Below are 14,838 nucleotides of genomic sequence, written 5' to 3'. Positions count from 1 at the left end.
CTCAGCTATCACTTCACTGAGTCATCCTGCATAGGTGAGTGCTGTCCAGAGCCAGACCACCCAAGGAGCTGATAGAGTTTGCCTTGGGTATTTGTCATCGTTGTCAGCCTACCCCCTGTTACCTCATTACCCAGCTCCGTACAGAGGTGTGCCAGTCTCTGGTTGAGCTTCACCAGGCCCACCAGTAGAGCTCCCCCACTCAGCATCAAGCTGGGCCACAGCAGAGACCACAGGGCAAGGCCTAACGTGTACTTCCTCTTCAAAATGGTGTCCTCTGGGTATTTTCTGGGGTCGGAAAGACAACGCAACTCACTGCCTTGTGTCTCCTCCAAAGTGTTTTGGATTTTCTGCACTTCGCCCACAAGGACTTTCCTGTCTACTTGACATTTGGGTATGTAGAAACACTGCAATGATAAGGGAAAAATAGTATACATATTTTGTTTATATTATCTAAGTCCGATATATATCATGACTTGCACGCATGACTAATGCACATAAGCTAGACACCAGTCACTCCGGATGGAAGCTTCTCCTTAATGACTGAAGCAAATTTCTCATATTAGCGACATTCAGTCACTGGTGGCCTTTATTCTACAGTTGATGTTGGAAGTTTACATACACTTCGGTTGGAGTCATTAAAACTCATTTATCAACCACTCCACAAATTTTTGTTGACAAACTATAGTTTTGGCAAGTCAGTTCGGTCATCTACTTTGTGCATGACACAAGTAATTTTACTTATATTTCACTGTATCACAATTCCAGTGGGTCAGAAGTTTACATACACTAAGTTGTCTGTGCCTTTAAAATGCTTGGAACATTCCAGAAATTGATGTAATGGAACCAGGTACAAAAGTATCTATATCCACATTAAAACGAGTACTTTATCGACATAACCTGAAATGCCACTCAGCAGGGAAGAAGCCACTGCTCCAAAACCGCCATAAAAAAAGCCAGACTACGGTTTAAAACTGCACATCTGGACAAAGATTGTACTTTTTAGAGCCATGTCCTCTGGTCTGATGAAACAGAAATAGAACTTTTTGGCCATAATGACCATCATTATGTTTGGAGGAAAAAGGGGGAGGCTTGCAAGCCAAAGAACACCATCTCAACTGTGATGCACAGGGATGGCAGCATCATGTTGTGGGGGTGCTTTGCTGCAGAAGGGAATGGTGCACTTCACAAAATAGATAGCATCATGAAGATGGAAAATTATGTGGATATATTGAAGCAACATCTCAAGACATCAGTCAGGAAGTTAAAGCTTGGTCACAAATGGGTCTTCCAAATGGACAATGACCCCAAGCATACTTCCAAAGTTGTGGCAAAATGACTTAAGGACAACAAAGTCAAAGTATTGGAGTGGCCATCACAAAGCCCTGACCTCAATCCCATAGAATTGTTTTGGGCAGAACTGAAAAAGTGTGTGCGAGCAAGAAGGCCTACAAACCTGACTCAGTTACACCAGCTCTGTCAGGAGGAATGGTACAGAATTCACCCAACTTATTGTGGGAAGCTTGTGGAAGGTTACCCGAAGCGTTTGACCCAAGTTAAACAATTTAAAGGCAATGCTACTAAATACTAATTGAGTGTATGTAAACTTCTGACCCACTGGAAATGTGATGAAAGAAATAAAAGCTGAAATAAAGCATTCTCTCTACTATTATTCTGACATTTCACAATCTTAAAATAAAGTGGTGATCCTAACTGACCTACGACAGGGAATTTTTACTAGGATTAAATGTCAGGAATTGTGGGAAAAAGGTGTTTAAATGTATTTGGTGTATGTAAACTTCCGACTTCAACTGTACCTCAGGGTTGAGGAGTACAGACTCTTCATCGTAGTGTAGGCGAGCCTTCTGTCCAGAGGTACTGAGGTTGACCAGAACCCTCAGGCATGGGGCAGTGCTGACCCCTCTGCAGTCGGCCCACTCATCCAGAACATCAACCTGGACCAGCAAGCAGCTGGCCTCCTCATGCCAGTCACTGAAACCATCAGCAGTTGATGAGAAGCAGTTGTGTAAAGTACTTAAGTAAAAATACTTTAAAAAGTACCGCTTAAGTAGTTTTTTTATAAGTATCTGTACTCTACTATTTATTTTGTTTACTACTTTTAATTTTACTTCACTACATTCTGAAAGAAAATGTACTTTTTACTCCATAAATTTTACCTGACACCCAAAACTACTAGTTCAATTTTGACTGCTTAGCAGGACAGGAAAATGTCCCAATTCACACACTTACACTAAACAGAGAACATCCCTGGTCATCCCTACTGCGTCTGATCTGGAGGACTCACTAAACACAAACACTTTATTTGTAAATGGCATCTGAGTGCGCCCCAGCTATCCATACATTTTACAAACAACAAAATTGTGCCTTCAGGTTTGCTTAATATAAGGAATTTGAAATTATTTATACTTTTACTTTTGACACTTAATTACATTTCAGACCAAATACTTTTACTCAAGTAGTATTTTACTGGGTGGTGTTTACTTTTACTTGAGTCATCTTCTGTTAAGGTAACTTTACCTTTACTCAAGTATGACAATTGGGTACTTTTTCCACCACTGATGAGAAGTTATGGTAACACTGTAGCTGTCCTTATGCATGCATTCACAACACCTTTATAACAGCTATATAACACAACATTTGTCATAAGCTGTTATAAGTTGTCATAACTAGTTATGAGGAACTCCACATTATTTTATAAAACAAGTTATATATAATTGGTTTATTGATGACTGTTCATACTGTTGTCATACTGGTGGTTATCTTGTTGTCTGAACAAATACAAATACAAATACAAAGTACATCTATACTCCCCTTTGCCCATATGTCTTAGAGATTCTTTAAATGGTTATGTTTTGTGATACTCTCAACTCATCCTACGGTTTTATAACACCTCAAATGAATGTCAATTTACTTAGTATCTGTGCACACTTTACAAGGGTGTATGACATGGTTATGAGGCCCATTATTCCATTCAATGTAATGTGACACAGAGGTTGGTAAATTAATTAATAACCTGATATAATACCTTATATGTAGACTATGAGTAGCATGTAATAACATATGACAAACGTTTTCATGCAGACTATGTAATAGCAGTTGTTATTAACAGTTTCCCTTAGAGCATGACAACAGTATGAAATATCACCTATAACACCAATTATAACTATTTTATAACATCATGTGGGGATTCTCATAACTAGTTACAACAATTCCTGACAACTTATGACAAATGTTGTAACGGCGTTCTTCTTTAGTTGAAAGAGAGTCGGACCGAAATGCAGCGTGTAAGTTACTCATGTTTATTATGAGAAGACAAACGAACGAACTATACACGAATAACTAATAAATACAAAAATAACAAACAGAACGTGAAACCAATTACAGCCTGACTGGTGCACACTACACAGAGACAGGAACAATCACCCACGAAATACAAAGCGAAAACCAGGCTACCTAAATACGGTTCCCAATCAGCGACAACGAGAAGCACCTGACTCTGATTGAGAACCGCCTCAGGCAGCCAACCTAATTAACACACACACACACCCCTAATCAACTACAATCCCAAACACTACAAACCCCAATACGGAAATACAATACATAATAAACCCATGTCACACCCTGGTCTGACTAACTAATAAACTAAAACACAAAATACTAAGACCAAGGCGTGACAAATGTTATGTTTTCTATAGCTGTTATAAAGGCGTTATGAATGCATGCACAAGGACACCTACAGTAGTGTTACTAAAGTTCGTACATTATTGGCCATCTTGTATTAACTCAAATTCTTCACTTTGAAGATGATCATAAGTTACAGTACAGTCATCTCCTACGAATTCAGCCCAGATGATGTTGATTCTTAGAATCATATGATTGATTCTTAGAAATATAACCTATTGTAAGTGTACAAAACCACCTGTGTCCACTCACCAGATAGTGATTCTGCTCTATATATAAGCGTCTTATTGACAGAGGCCTACCTTACCTGTTTAGGTGGGGTTTAACCAGAGTGATCCCGATCAGAAAGTACATGAGCACAGAGAAGGCCATCATGCTGAAGCCCATGAGCATGGCTCTGTCCTCCCCCACACTGGAGGCCATCACCTGAGCCTTGGCCCTCTCCCCTCCGCGCCCGTACCCTCCTCTCCGCCACACCTGCTCCCTCGCCGCCAAAGGGTGGAGGATCTCCCTTTGTCATAGGCACACACATACATGCACATGAATGAATGCACACACGCAAATGAACACACACGCTCATGAATGAACACACATACAGTGGGGCAAAAAAGTATTTAGTCAGCCACCAATTGTGCAGGTTCTCCCACTTAAAAAGATAATTTTCATCATAGGTACACTTCAACTATGACAGACAAAATGAGAAAAAAAAATCCAGAAAATCACATTGTAGGATTTTTATGAATTTATTTGTAAATTATGGTGGAAAATAAGTATTTGGTCAATAACAAAAGTTTATCTCAATACTCTATATACCCTTTGTTGGCAATGACAGAGGTCAAACGTTTTCTGTAAGTCTTCACAAGGTTTTCACACACTGTTGCTGGTATTTTGGCCCATTCCTCCATACAGATCTCCTCGAGAGCAGTGATGTTTTGGGGCTGTTGCTGGGCAACACGGACTTTCAACTCCCTCCAAAGATTTTTTTTATGGGGTTGAGATCTGGAGACTGGCTAGGCCACTCCAGGACCTTGAAATGCTTCTTACGAAGCCACTCCTTCGTTGCCCGGGCGGTGTGTTTGGGATCAAAAGGCATGAGGAGGTAGGCAAATAATTACAATTTTGCAGATTAACACTGGAGTGATAAATGATCAGATGGTCATGTACAGGTAGAGATATTGGTGTGCAAAAGAGCAGAAAAGTAAATAAATAAAAACAGTATGGGGATGAGGTAGGTAAAATTGGGTGGGCTCTTTACCGATAAGACTATGTACAGCTGCAGCGATCGGTTAGCTGCTCAGATAGCAGATGTTCGAAGTTGGTGAGGGAGATAAAAGTCTCCAACTTCAGCGATTTTTGCAATTGGTGGCTGACTAAATACTTTTTTGCCCCATTGTATGTGCATGAGAATGGCACGGACTCCATTCCAGCCAAGGTTCAAATTACTGTCAGGGCAAGCAAAAGCCCATTTCTCTCACTAAAGAAGAGAGATTGAGAAGTGAAGAGGGAGAGAGTAGGAAAGATACATATTAAACCTGTGGCTTCTTATTTGTTCAGAAATCAAATCACTTTTTCAGAAACAGTCACTTGTGTTATTGTTTTGTGAAGATGCAGTCTTGTTTTGCTTGAAATGAGAACATTTGTGAAAGGTCTACTTTTATTTATGATTACGCTGCATATCTATTTTACCTCATGTTTAATGTGTCTGCATTGAAAATGTGCAATAAATATTGCCGAAATGTTTTTGAAATGTAGTACTTGTTTATTAGCTATACATATACAAGAACTACATACGCCCCCAAATCATAGCGCACGTTAGACATTTTAATGGCTTGGACCTTTTGGGGGGAGAAAATGTTAAGTCACTGGACCTCTTTGAATTCTAATTGTGCACCCCTGGGCCAGGCCTTATAGATTTATTTCTCAACTTTCCTAATATGAAGCACATTGCTTTGCAACTGGAGTAACCCTCCTGGCTGGCATGAAAATGAACCTCTGGAAAGCATCCTACAGTGCCTACTATGTCTTTTTCCCCCCATGCCTCCGTTCCGACAGGTGCACGATAACGGCCCATTCTAAATCAAAACTCATTTCACACATATATTATTTAGTATATGTAAAAGACGAGATCAAATTGATGATAGTATTCTCACCCGTCAGACTATCAGTTATAAATTATGCCCAGCATTTACAGTCTAAGGCATGAAACAGCGCATTCATTTTTTTTTTCAAATCGTAGACCCATGCATTATGTAACCAGAAGGTTTCAGAAGGTTTGTATCACAACTAAAGTGGCCAAATAACTTTAAATGTAGCCTACAGTTGTCACGTCCGTTGTAAGGAGGAGACCAAGGCGCAGCGTGGTAAGCATACATTCTTAATTTATTAAACGAATGAACACTGAAACAAACTAACAAACAACCGACTGAACCGTGATACTATACACATGCGTGCTAACAGGCAACTACACATAGACAAGAACCCACAAAACACCCAAGGGAATATGGCTACCTAAATATGGTCCCCAATCAGAGACAACAATAAACAGCTGCCTCTGATTGGGAACCAATTCAGGCTACCATAGACATACAATTACCTAGACTTACAAAAAACCCTGGCTATACAAAAAACCCTAGACAATACAAAAACTAACATGTCCACCCTAGTCACACCCTGACCTAACCAAAATAATAAAGAAAACAAAAATAACTAAGGTCAGGGCGTGACAATAGTCCTAGAACCCCTGGAACAGAGTTAATGGTTATAGGAGGAAGGTATATCATGTGTGCAATTAAGCTTGGAATGTGTTGAGTGCAGGGAAGCAATTACATGTGGCAGGCATTGATAAGGGGAGAGAGCCATGGATTAGTGATGGAGGGGGCCAGGGAGAAATAAAAGTTCATGGCCCGTATCACTAGTGTCCTGCCTAGCAGTAAAAAACGATGCTTGGGTAGGAGGAGGCTCAGCCTATGAGGAACGGTTAAATATCAGTGCTTGTGTGAAAATGTGTTTGTCTAATGCAGCTGTATTGATCCTCTGGGAAGAATAAACTTGGTTAAGCTTTCATAATGTCTGTTGAGTTTTTTACTCTGAGAATTAGAACCTAACATTAGTGAAACATGTGCAGTCATTGCACAATCGCAAAAATGTCTAAAAACCTGTTTTCGCTTTGTCATTATGGGGTATTGTGTGTAGATTGATGAGGAGTTGTAATTTTTTAAATTCATTTTTAGAATAAGGAAGTAAAGTAACAACATCTGAATACTTTCCGAATGCACCATATATAAACTGAGTGTACAAAACATTAAGAGCACCTTTCTAATATTGAGTTTTGTACCCCCCCCCCCCTCCCTGTCTTGCCCTCAGAACAGCCTCAACTCTACAAGGTGTCGAAAGCGTTCCACAGGGATGCTGGCCCATATTGACTCTAATGCTTCCCACAGTTGTGTTATGTTGGCTGGATATCGTTTTGGGTGGTGGACCATTCTTGATACACACGGGAAACTGTTGAGCGTGAAAATCCCAGCAGCGTTGCAGTTCTTGACACAAGCCGGTGCGCCTGGCACCTAATACCGTCCCCCATGCAATGGCACTTAAATCTTTTGTCTTGCCTATTCACCCTCTGAATGGTACACATACACAAACCATGACTGAATTGTCTCTACACTAACGGAAGTGGATTTAACCAGTGACATCAATAAGGGATCATAGCTTTCACCTGGTCAGTCTATGTCATGGGAAAAGCAGGTGTTCTTAATGTTTTGTACACTCAGGACTTTGACATTGCTCGTTCTGATATTGGTAAACTATTTGGATTATGCGTGTATTGTTATTGTATTGCTAGATGGTACTGAACTATTGGATATTTAAAAAACCTATGCAATTTGTTCTTAACTGACTTGCCTAGTTAAATAAAGGTAAAATAAAATAAAATATTCATTATCTCCAGCACCAAACCAGTGACTACGTACAGCGCATTCGGAAAGTTTTCAGACCCCTTGACTTTTTCCACATTTTGTTAAGTTACAGCCTTATGCTAAAATGTATTACATATTTTTTCCCCTCATCAATCAACACACAATATCCCATAATGACAAAGCGAAAACAGGTTTTTACAAATCTTTGCAAATGTATTAAAAAATAAATAACATAAATATCTTATTTACATAAGTATTCAGACCCTTTGTTCTGAGACTCAAAATTGATCTCCGGTGCATCCTGTTTCCATTGATCATCCTTGAGATGTTTGTTGATTGGACTCCACCTGTGGTAAATTCAATTGATTGGAAAGGCACACACCTGTCTATAGAAGGTCCCACAGTTGACAGTGCATGTCAGAGCAAAAACCAAGCCATGAGGTTGAAGGAATTGTCCATAGAGCTCCGAGACAGGATTGTGTCAAGGAACAGATCTGGGGAAGGGTACCAAAGGATTTCTGCAGCATTGAAGGTTCCAGAGAACACAGTGGCCTCCATCAATCTTAAATGGAAGAAGTTTGTAACCACCAAAACTTTTCCTAGAGCCCTGCCTTACCAAACTGAGCAATCGGAGGAGAAGGGCCTTGGTCAAGGAGGTAACCAACAACCCGATGGTCACTCTGACAGAGCTCTATAGTGCCTCTGTGGAGATGGGAGAACCTTCCAGAAGGACAACCTTCTCTGCAGCACTCCACCAATCAGGCCTTTCTGGTAGAATGGCCAGACGGAAGCCACTCCTCAGTAAAAAGGCACATGACAGCCCGCTTGCAGTTGCCAAAAGGCACCTAAAGGACTATCAGACCATGAGAAACAAGATTCTCTGGTCTGATTTTTATTTTTATTTTTTATTTCACCTTTATTTAACCAGGTAGGCTAGTTGAGAACAAGTTCTCATTTACAACTGCGACCTGGTCAAGATAAAGCATAGCAGTGTGAACAGACAACAACACAGAGTTACACATGGAGTTAACAATAAACAAGTCAATAACACAGTAGAAAAAAAGAAAAAAGAGTCTATATACATTGTGTGCAAAAGGCATGAGGAGGTAGGCGGATAATTACAATTTTGAAGATTAACACTGGAGTGATGAATGATCAGATGGTCACGTGCAGGTAGAGATACTGGTGTGCAAAAGAGCAGAAAAGTAAATAAATATAAACAGTATGGGGATGAGGTAGGTAAATTGGGTGGGCTATTTACCGATGGACTATGTACAGCTGCAGCGATCGGTTAGCTGCTCAGATAGCAGATGTTTGAAGTTGGTGAGGGAGATAAAGGTCTGCAACTTCAGCGATTTTTGCAAGTCGTTCCATCGTGACAAGTGAAGTGAGATAAGGCGGAGCTTTACCTAGCATGGACTTGTAGATGACCTGGAGCCAGTGGGTCTGGCGACGAATATGTAGCGAGGGCCAGCCGACTAGAGGATACAGGTCACAGTGGTAGGTGGTATAAGGTGCTTTAATAACAAAACGGATGGCACTGTGATAAACTGCATCAAGTTTGCTGAGTAGAGAATTGGAAGCTATTTTGTAGATGACATCGCCGAAGTCGAGGATCGGTAGGATAGTCAGCTTTACTAGGGTAAGTTTGGCGGCGTGAGTGAAGGAGGCTTTGTTGCGGAATAGAAAGCCGACTCTAGATTTGATTTTAGATTGGAGATGTTTGATATGAGTCTGGAAGGAGAGTTTACAGTCTAGCCAGACACCTAGGTACTTATAGATGTCCACATATTCTAGGTCGGAACCATCCAGGGTGGTGATGTTAGTCGGGCGTGCGGGTGCAGGCAGCGAACGGTTGAAAAGCATGCATTTGGTTTTACTAGCGTTTAAGAGCAGTTGGAGGCCACGGAAGGAGTGTTGTATGGCATTGAAGCTCGTTTTGAGGTTAGATAGCACAGTGTCCAAGGAAGGGCCAGAAGTATACAGAATGGTGTCGTTTGCGTAGAGGTGGATCAGGGAATCGCCCGCAGCAAGAGAAACATCATTGATATATCCAGAGAAAAGAGTCGGCCCGAGAATTGAACCCTGTGGCACCCCCATAGAGACTGCCAGAGGACCGGACAACATGCCCTCCGATTTGACACACTGAACTCTGTCTGCAAAGTAGTTGGTGAACCAGGCAAGGCAGTCATTAGAAAAACCGAGGCTACTGAGTCTGCCGATAAGAATATGGTGATTGACAGAGTCTGTTGGCCGAGGTTGGAGTAGCCAGGAGGAAGGCATGGCCAGCCGTTGAGAAATGCTTGTTAAAGTTTTCGATAATCATGGCTTTATCGGTGGTGACCGTGTTACCTAGCCTCAGTGCAGTGGGCAGCTGGGAGGAGGTGCTCTTGTTCTCCATGGACTTTACAGTGTCCCAAAACTTTTTGGAGTTAGAGCTACAGGATGCAAATTTCTGCTTGAAGAAGCTGGCCTTTGCTTTCCTGACTGACTGACTTCCCTGAACAGTTGCATATCGCGGGGACTATTCGATGCTATTGCAGTCCACCACAGGATGTTTTTGTGCTGGTCAAGGGCAGTCAGGTCTGGAGTGAACCAAGGGCTATATCTGTTCTTAGTTCTGCATTTTTTGAACGGAGCATGCTTATCTAAGATGGTGAGGAAGTTACTTTAAAAAAATGACCAGGCATCCTCAACTGACGGGATAAGGTCAATATCCTTCCAGGATACCCGGCCAGGTTGATTAGAAAGGCCTGCACGCAGAAGTGTTTTAGGGAGCGTTTGGCAGTGATGAGGGGTGGTTGTTTGACTGCGGATCCGTAGCGGATACAGGCAATGAGGCAGTGATCGCTGAGATCCTGGTTGAAGACAGCGGAGGTGTATTTGGGGGCCAGTTGGTCAGGATAACGTCTATGAGGGTGCCCTTGTTTACAGATTTAGGGTTGTACCTGGTGGGTTCCTTGATGATTTGTGTGAGTTTGAGGGCATCTAGCTTAGATTGCAGGACTGCCGGGGTGTTAAGCATATCCCAGTTTAGGTCACCTAACAGAACAAACTCTGAAGCTAGATGGGGGGCAATCAATTCACAAATGGTGTCTAAGGCACAGCTGGGAGCTGAGGGGGGTCGGTAGCAGGCGGCAACAGTGAAAGACTTGAGTAGTTCGAACTGTTTGGGTATGGACCTGGAAAGTGTGACATTACTTTGCAGGCTATCTCTGCAATAGACTGCAACTCCTCCCCCTTTGACAGTTCTATCTTGACGGAAAATGTTATAGTTGGGTATGGAAATCTCAGAATTTTTGGTGGCCTTCCTAAGCCAGGATTCAGACACGGCAAGGACATCAGGGTTGGCAGAGTGTGCTAAAGCAGTGAGTAAAACAAACTTAGGGAGGAGGCTTCTGATGTTGACATGCATGAAACCAAGGCTTTTTCGATCACAGAAGTCAACAAATGAGGGTGCCTGCGGACATGCAGGGCCTGGGTTGAAACCAAGATTGAAACCAAGATTGAAACCAAGATTGGCCTGAATGCAAATCGTCACGTCTGGAGGAAACTTGGCACCATCCCTACGGTGAAGCATGGTGGTGGCCGCATCATGTGGTGGCGATGTTTTTCAGAGGCAGGGACGGGGAGACTAGTCAGGATCGAGGCAAAGATAAACAGAGCCAAGTACGGAGAGATCCTTGATAAAAACCTGCTCCAGAGAGCTCAAGACCTCAGACTGGGGCAAAGGTTCACCTTCCAACAGGACAACGACCCTAAACACACAGCCAAGACAACACAGAGTGGCTCAGCCAGAGCCTGGGCTTGAACCCGATCACACATCTCCGGAGAGACCTGAGAATAGCTGTGCAGCGTCGCTCCCCATCCAACCTGACAGAGCTTGAGAGGATCTGGAGAGAAGAAACTCCCCAAATACAGGTGTGCCAAGCTTGTAGCGTCGTACACAAGATGACTCGAGGCTGTAATCGCTGCCAAAGGTGCTTCAACAAAGTACAGAGTAAAGGGTCTGAATACTTATGTAAGTGTGATATTTCAGTCTTAAATTTTGTATACATTTGCAAACATGTCTAAACAAACATGGGCTATTGTGTCTAGATATTGCCAGCAGCATACCACCCTGCATAACACTGCTGGTTTGCTTCTGAAGCTAAGCAGGGTTGTCCCTGGTCAGTCCCTGAATGGGAGACCAGATGCTGCTGGAATTGGTGTTGGAGGTCTAGTAGGAGGCACTCCTTCCTCTGGTCTAAAAAAATATCCCAGTGCCCTGTGTAAGGTGCTGTCTCTCGGATGGGATGTTAAACGGGTGTCCTGACTCTCTGAGGTCATTAAAGATCCCATGGCACTTATTGTAAGAGTAGGGGTGTTAACCCTGGTGTCTTGGCTAAATTCCCAATCTGGTCCTCAAACCATCACAGTCAACTAATAATCCCCAGTTTACAATTGGCTCATTCATTCCTCTCCCCTGTAACTATTCCCCAGGTCATTGCTGCAAATGAGAATGTGTTCTCAGTCAACTCACCTGGTAGAAAAAGTTGATTGATGAGCAATTTATTTTGAATCCATTTTATAATAAGTCTATAACGTAACAAAGTGTGGAAAAGGTCAAGGGGTCTGAATACTTTCCGAATGCACTGTATGTGAGAACGGGCGTGTGTTTATGATCTGTGGTTAAATAGATAAAAATGCTTACATTTTAAAAAAATGCTTCTCTGTGACATCCCTGGGTAGGATTAAAAGTACACGTTTCTAGCCAGAGGAAGAGTATTTTCTTGCTCCCTACAACACCTTGATTCTCAGTGTTTAAAAATCACTGTTTAATAAAAAAACAACTTTTGATGATGTCATCAGGTAGAACTTTTGAACTACAAAACGTAGAAATGCGCCGTTTTCACATAAACTCAGCAAAAAAAGAAACGTCCTCTTACTGTCAACTGTGTTTATTTTCACAAATTTAACATGTGTAAATATTTGTATGAACATAAGATTCAACAACTGAGACATGAACTGAACATGTTCCACAGACATGTGGCTAACAGAAATGGAATAATGTGTCCCTGAACAAAGGGGGGTCAAAATCAAAAGTAACAGTCAGTATATGATGTGGTCACCAGCTGCATGGCCCTAGCCCTCACCCTCTGATCCAACAGGTCCCAGACATGCTCAATGGGTTTTAGATTCCGGGCTATTCGCTGGCCATGGCAGAACACTGACATTCCCGTCTTGCAGGAAATCACGCACAGAACGAGCAGTATGGCTGGAGGCATTGTCATGCTGGAGGTTCATGTCAGGATGAGCCTGCAGGAAGGGTACTACATGAGGGAGGAGGATGTCTTCCCTGTAAGGCACAGTGTTGAGATTGCAGGCAATGACAACAAGCTCAGTCCGATGATGCTGTGACACACCGCCCCAGACCATGACGGACCCTCCACCTCGATCCCGCTCCAGAGTACAGGCCTCAGTGTAATGCTCATTCCTTCGACGATAAATGCGAATCCGCCATCACCCCTGGTGATACAAAACCGCAACAGTGAAGAGCACTTTTTGCCAGTCCTGTCTGGTCCAGCGACATTGGGTTTGTACCCATAGGCGATGTTGTTGCCGGTGATGTCTGGTGAGGACCTGCCTTACAACAGGTCTACAAGCCCTCAGTCCAGCCTCTCTCAGCCTATTGCGAACAGTCTGAGCACTGATGGAGGGATTGTGCGTTCCTGGTGTAACCTGACGATCAGGTCGAAAAGGTTGAAAAGTGGCAGAATTGCCCTTGAAGGTTTGGGATAGACTCAAAGAGTCTACTTTTATTTTATATTTTTTTTGCCATGGGCTTCTAGAGCTTCTGTATATATAGGCACACACACCATAATTATGTTTGGAACATAATGAACTAAAACTGCAATAAAATAGTTGATGAGTCCGGCCATGCAATGCAGAAGTCATGGTAAAACTGTGGATGGTATTTTCATCTTTATCTTTTATCTATTGTTCTGATATGAGGGGGTCCCTGATGAATTTGCAATCACAAAGGGGGTCCTCGACGCAATAAAGTTTGGGAACCTCTGCTCTAATCTTATCAACAGGGGTCATCAGAATGATTACTGCGAGAGACATTTGATATACTCTGTGTTCCTTTACATTACCTTGTAACTTGTGGGATGTAAAGTAGAGTGTAAATAATCGCTTGAGCACATTAAGATAGACAGAACCACCACTCGAAACGCTTTCTAGGAATTTGATTTGTTTTCCCTGTAATAGGAAGTCTCACTTGCAGAAAGGAAGCTTTGATGTACAGTTTTGCTCACCCACCTTCCAGTTTCAGAAATCCCCACCCATTGATTCTTCAATTAAATTCAAAAACATTATTTAGGTCATCCCTAACCTATCTGGGACCAAGTTAGGGATTACTTACAGATCTCTTCGTGCTGTCTTGCCAACTCTTAGGGTCATTGGCAAGACAGCACCAACAGATCTGGGATCAGTCTAGCTAACCTAACCTGTGTCTTACCGTGTCTGTCGCCTCCGTGCACCCTGTAGGTTGATGCTAATGGGGACGCTAAAAGACTTCCGAGGTGAGGCTGTGTTCAAGAACATTCCTGCCTTTCAAACACTCCAACAACTTCCTGTAGTCTGGTTGCCCAGTGTTTGTCAACCACTGGCCCAAGTACCAGCTCCGGTCCCTGGGATGATGCTCAGCAGTCCCTGAGATGTTCAGTTAGCTGACTGTGATTTTATCTTTTTTTTGTGCTAGTTTAAATGACCTTGTCCCCAAAGGAGGAAACAATCTAGCTTGCCGGTACTTCGCACTAAAAAAGGTTGAGAAAACACTGTAGTAGTTTTTCCAATGGTCCTACAGCGTATTCTCATATCTTCTCCTCAGCTCTACTCTTTAATGAAGCAGCATGATGACTGTATGATGACGGCTCTATGTACTGACAGAGATATACTGGAGGGAATTCCCTGTGTTTGCCGTTCGCCAAGGCTAGAAGGTGAGCGTAAAACATCCTCCCCTGCCTCTCAACCTGCTCCCAGGAGTTTCTATAGAAACAGCCAGGTAAGATGCTAATGATCTCCCATTGGACCTAAAGCTAGCAGCACCACACCTTGTTGTCCATGATAAGCTCATTGTTATGGAAAGAGGTATACGCTAATTTAGTTCAGTATTACATGTAGCTGGTGCTATTGTGTTTGTCACAGAAAACCTGATCCAATGACAATCTAAATATATACA

At 42.5% G+C, this 14,838-nt stretch overlaps 1 protein-coding gene across 1 annotated transcript; it reads right to left on the bottom strand.

Annotated features, from left to right (window-relative positions):
- Positions 1-8: 8 nt before the first annotated feature.
- On the bottom strand, positions 9-14,201 carry kcnmb3 (potassium calcium-activated channel subfamily M regulatory beta subunit 3). The gene is made up of 4 exons (XM_064926915.1): positions 14,116-14,201; positions 4,007-4,210; positions 1,815-1,989; positions 9-404 (listed from the first exon to the last, which is right to left on the bottom strand). Exons 1-4 carry the CDS (start codon positions 14,199-14,201, stop codon positions 9-11), a joined length of 861 nt encoding a protein of 286 aa, XP_064782987.1.
- Positions 14,202-14,838: the final 637 nt, after the last annotated feature.

Source organism: Oncorhynchus masou, chromosome 3 (genome assembly GCF_036934945.1).
Source record: "Oncorhynchus masou masou isolate Uvic2021 chromosome 3, UVic_Omas_1.1, whole genome shotgun sequence".
Classification (NCBI taxonomy): Eukaryota; Metazoa; Chordata; class Actinopteri; order Salmoniformes; family Salmonidae; genus Oncorhynchus; species Oncorhynchus masou.
This window is presented reverse-complemented; position numbering and strand designations above follow the sequence as displayed.